The sequence below is a fragment of the Atta colombica genome, unplaced genomic scaffold, assembly GCF_001594045.1.
Source record: "Atta colombica isolate Treedump-2 unplaced genomic scaffold, Acol1.0 scaffold111, whole genome shotgun sequence".
Taxonomy (NCBI): Eukaryota; Metazoa; Arthropoda; class Insecta; order Hymenoptera; family Formicidae; genus Atta; species Atta colombica.
The window spans coordinates 1,110,133-1,111,523 of NW_017259197.1; the positions used below are offsets into that span (position 1 = coordinate 1,110,133).

Sequence of the window (1,391 nt, forward strand, 5' to 3'; positions counted from 1 at the left end):
ATTAGATATTGTTTATTCTCTATAGGTTATATTATTATTTATTAAGTTTAACTGGATTGCTTTTATTTACAAATCATCCTATAAATTTAAACTTTTAGAGGTTTAAAAAGATCTTTAGAGCCTTTAGAGATTTAAAAATACAAAATATAAATAATAGAGAGCATACAGCCACAGCACTAGATGTTTTAAGTGAAAGTCATATATTTAAAATTATATTATGATAAAAAGTAAACGTTTTACATCCTATAAACATTTTTCTATTCTTCTCGGTCCAAGAGTAAATTGAATATTTAACATTGTAATAAAAAATAAATATCTCTGCAAAATAGTTAGCATTTCATTTTAAAAAATATATTATAAAAAATAATAATATATCTTGTTTTACTATTTTATGATAATAATTTTTTTATGATTACCTTATCTGGAGTTGAATTGCTAAGTGATGAGTTTTCTAATTTTTTTTTTAAAATTTGTCTTGTTTGTGTGTACATTTTATCATTAAAAAAATTTTTTAAATACAAACAATTAATAAACTTTCTTTTAAAATGATTCAGTTGTCCTTCATTCGTTCAGCGACGCGGAAGAACTGATGCTTGGAACAGCGTGGCTATCAGCTTTAATAAGTTTCTTAATAGAAGAATCGTTACGAACCAAACATTGCGAAACACTAAAGCATGAACTGATACAAAGAGTGCGTTGCAATGAAATATGTTGTAAACTCATCGTAAAGGGTCAAGGAGTTATCAAAAAAGTAATACGTACGATAATGTAATATTATTTACGAATTTTATGAAATCATTTAGCTTTTACGTATATAAGTATATATGTAAAAGCTAAATGATTTCATAAAATTCGTAAACAGATATATATACATATATCTGTTTTTTTATATGAATCTTATTTATCTCTACGTATTGCTAATCATACTGGTATCTTAAAATTCACGTGTACAGATTGATGACATATTCATAGTCTGTTCTTATTTCAAGAATATAAATTGTCTTATTTATTCTTAATAAAATAATTTATATTCTTGAAATAAGAACGGACTATGAATATGTCTTTAATCTTGATGTCATAAACTAATCACAAAAGATCACAGATATATTCTCAAAACATTTTTTATTTCTATTGAGAATAAATAAAAAAAGAAGATAAAAATGCTAATATCAGCCAATGTTGGAGTATATAATTAACACTTACGTTAAAATATTACATTGGTATTGTAATTAATAACCGTAAATGTTTATGTATGGTTTTGATATTTTTTACTATGAAAAAGCAAATATTGAATTAAAAAGCGTTTGACAAGCATATATAAATGTTTAAATAAAAATAGAAAGTGGATTATAAGTTATGAGATCTACAAAGCAGTCGCGAAAAAATTTTAT

General features: G+C 23.7%; 1 protein-coding gene across 2 annotated transcripts in view; it reads right to left on the bottom strand.

Annotated features, from left to right (window-relative positions):
- LOC108693917 (protein henna) overlaps positions 1–575 on the bottom strand; it is a 6,395-nt gene extending 5,820 nt beyond the window's left edge. Inside the window, exon 1 of one of the 2 annotated variants that reach the window (XM_018203118.1) lies at positions 417–575. In XM_018203118.1, coding sequence (XP_018058607.1) covers positions 417–491 — 75 coding nt within the window. In that variant the 5' untranslated portion in view covers positions 492–575. The remainder of the gene's footprint in view (positions 1–416) is intronic. The other variant, XM_018203119.1, reaches the window with a different exon arrangement.
- Positions 576–1,391: the final 816 nt, after the last annotated feature.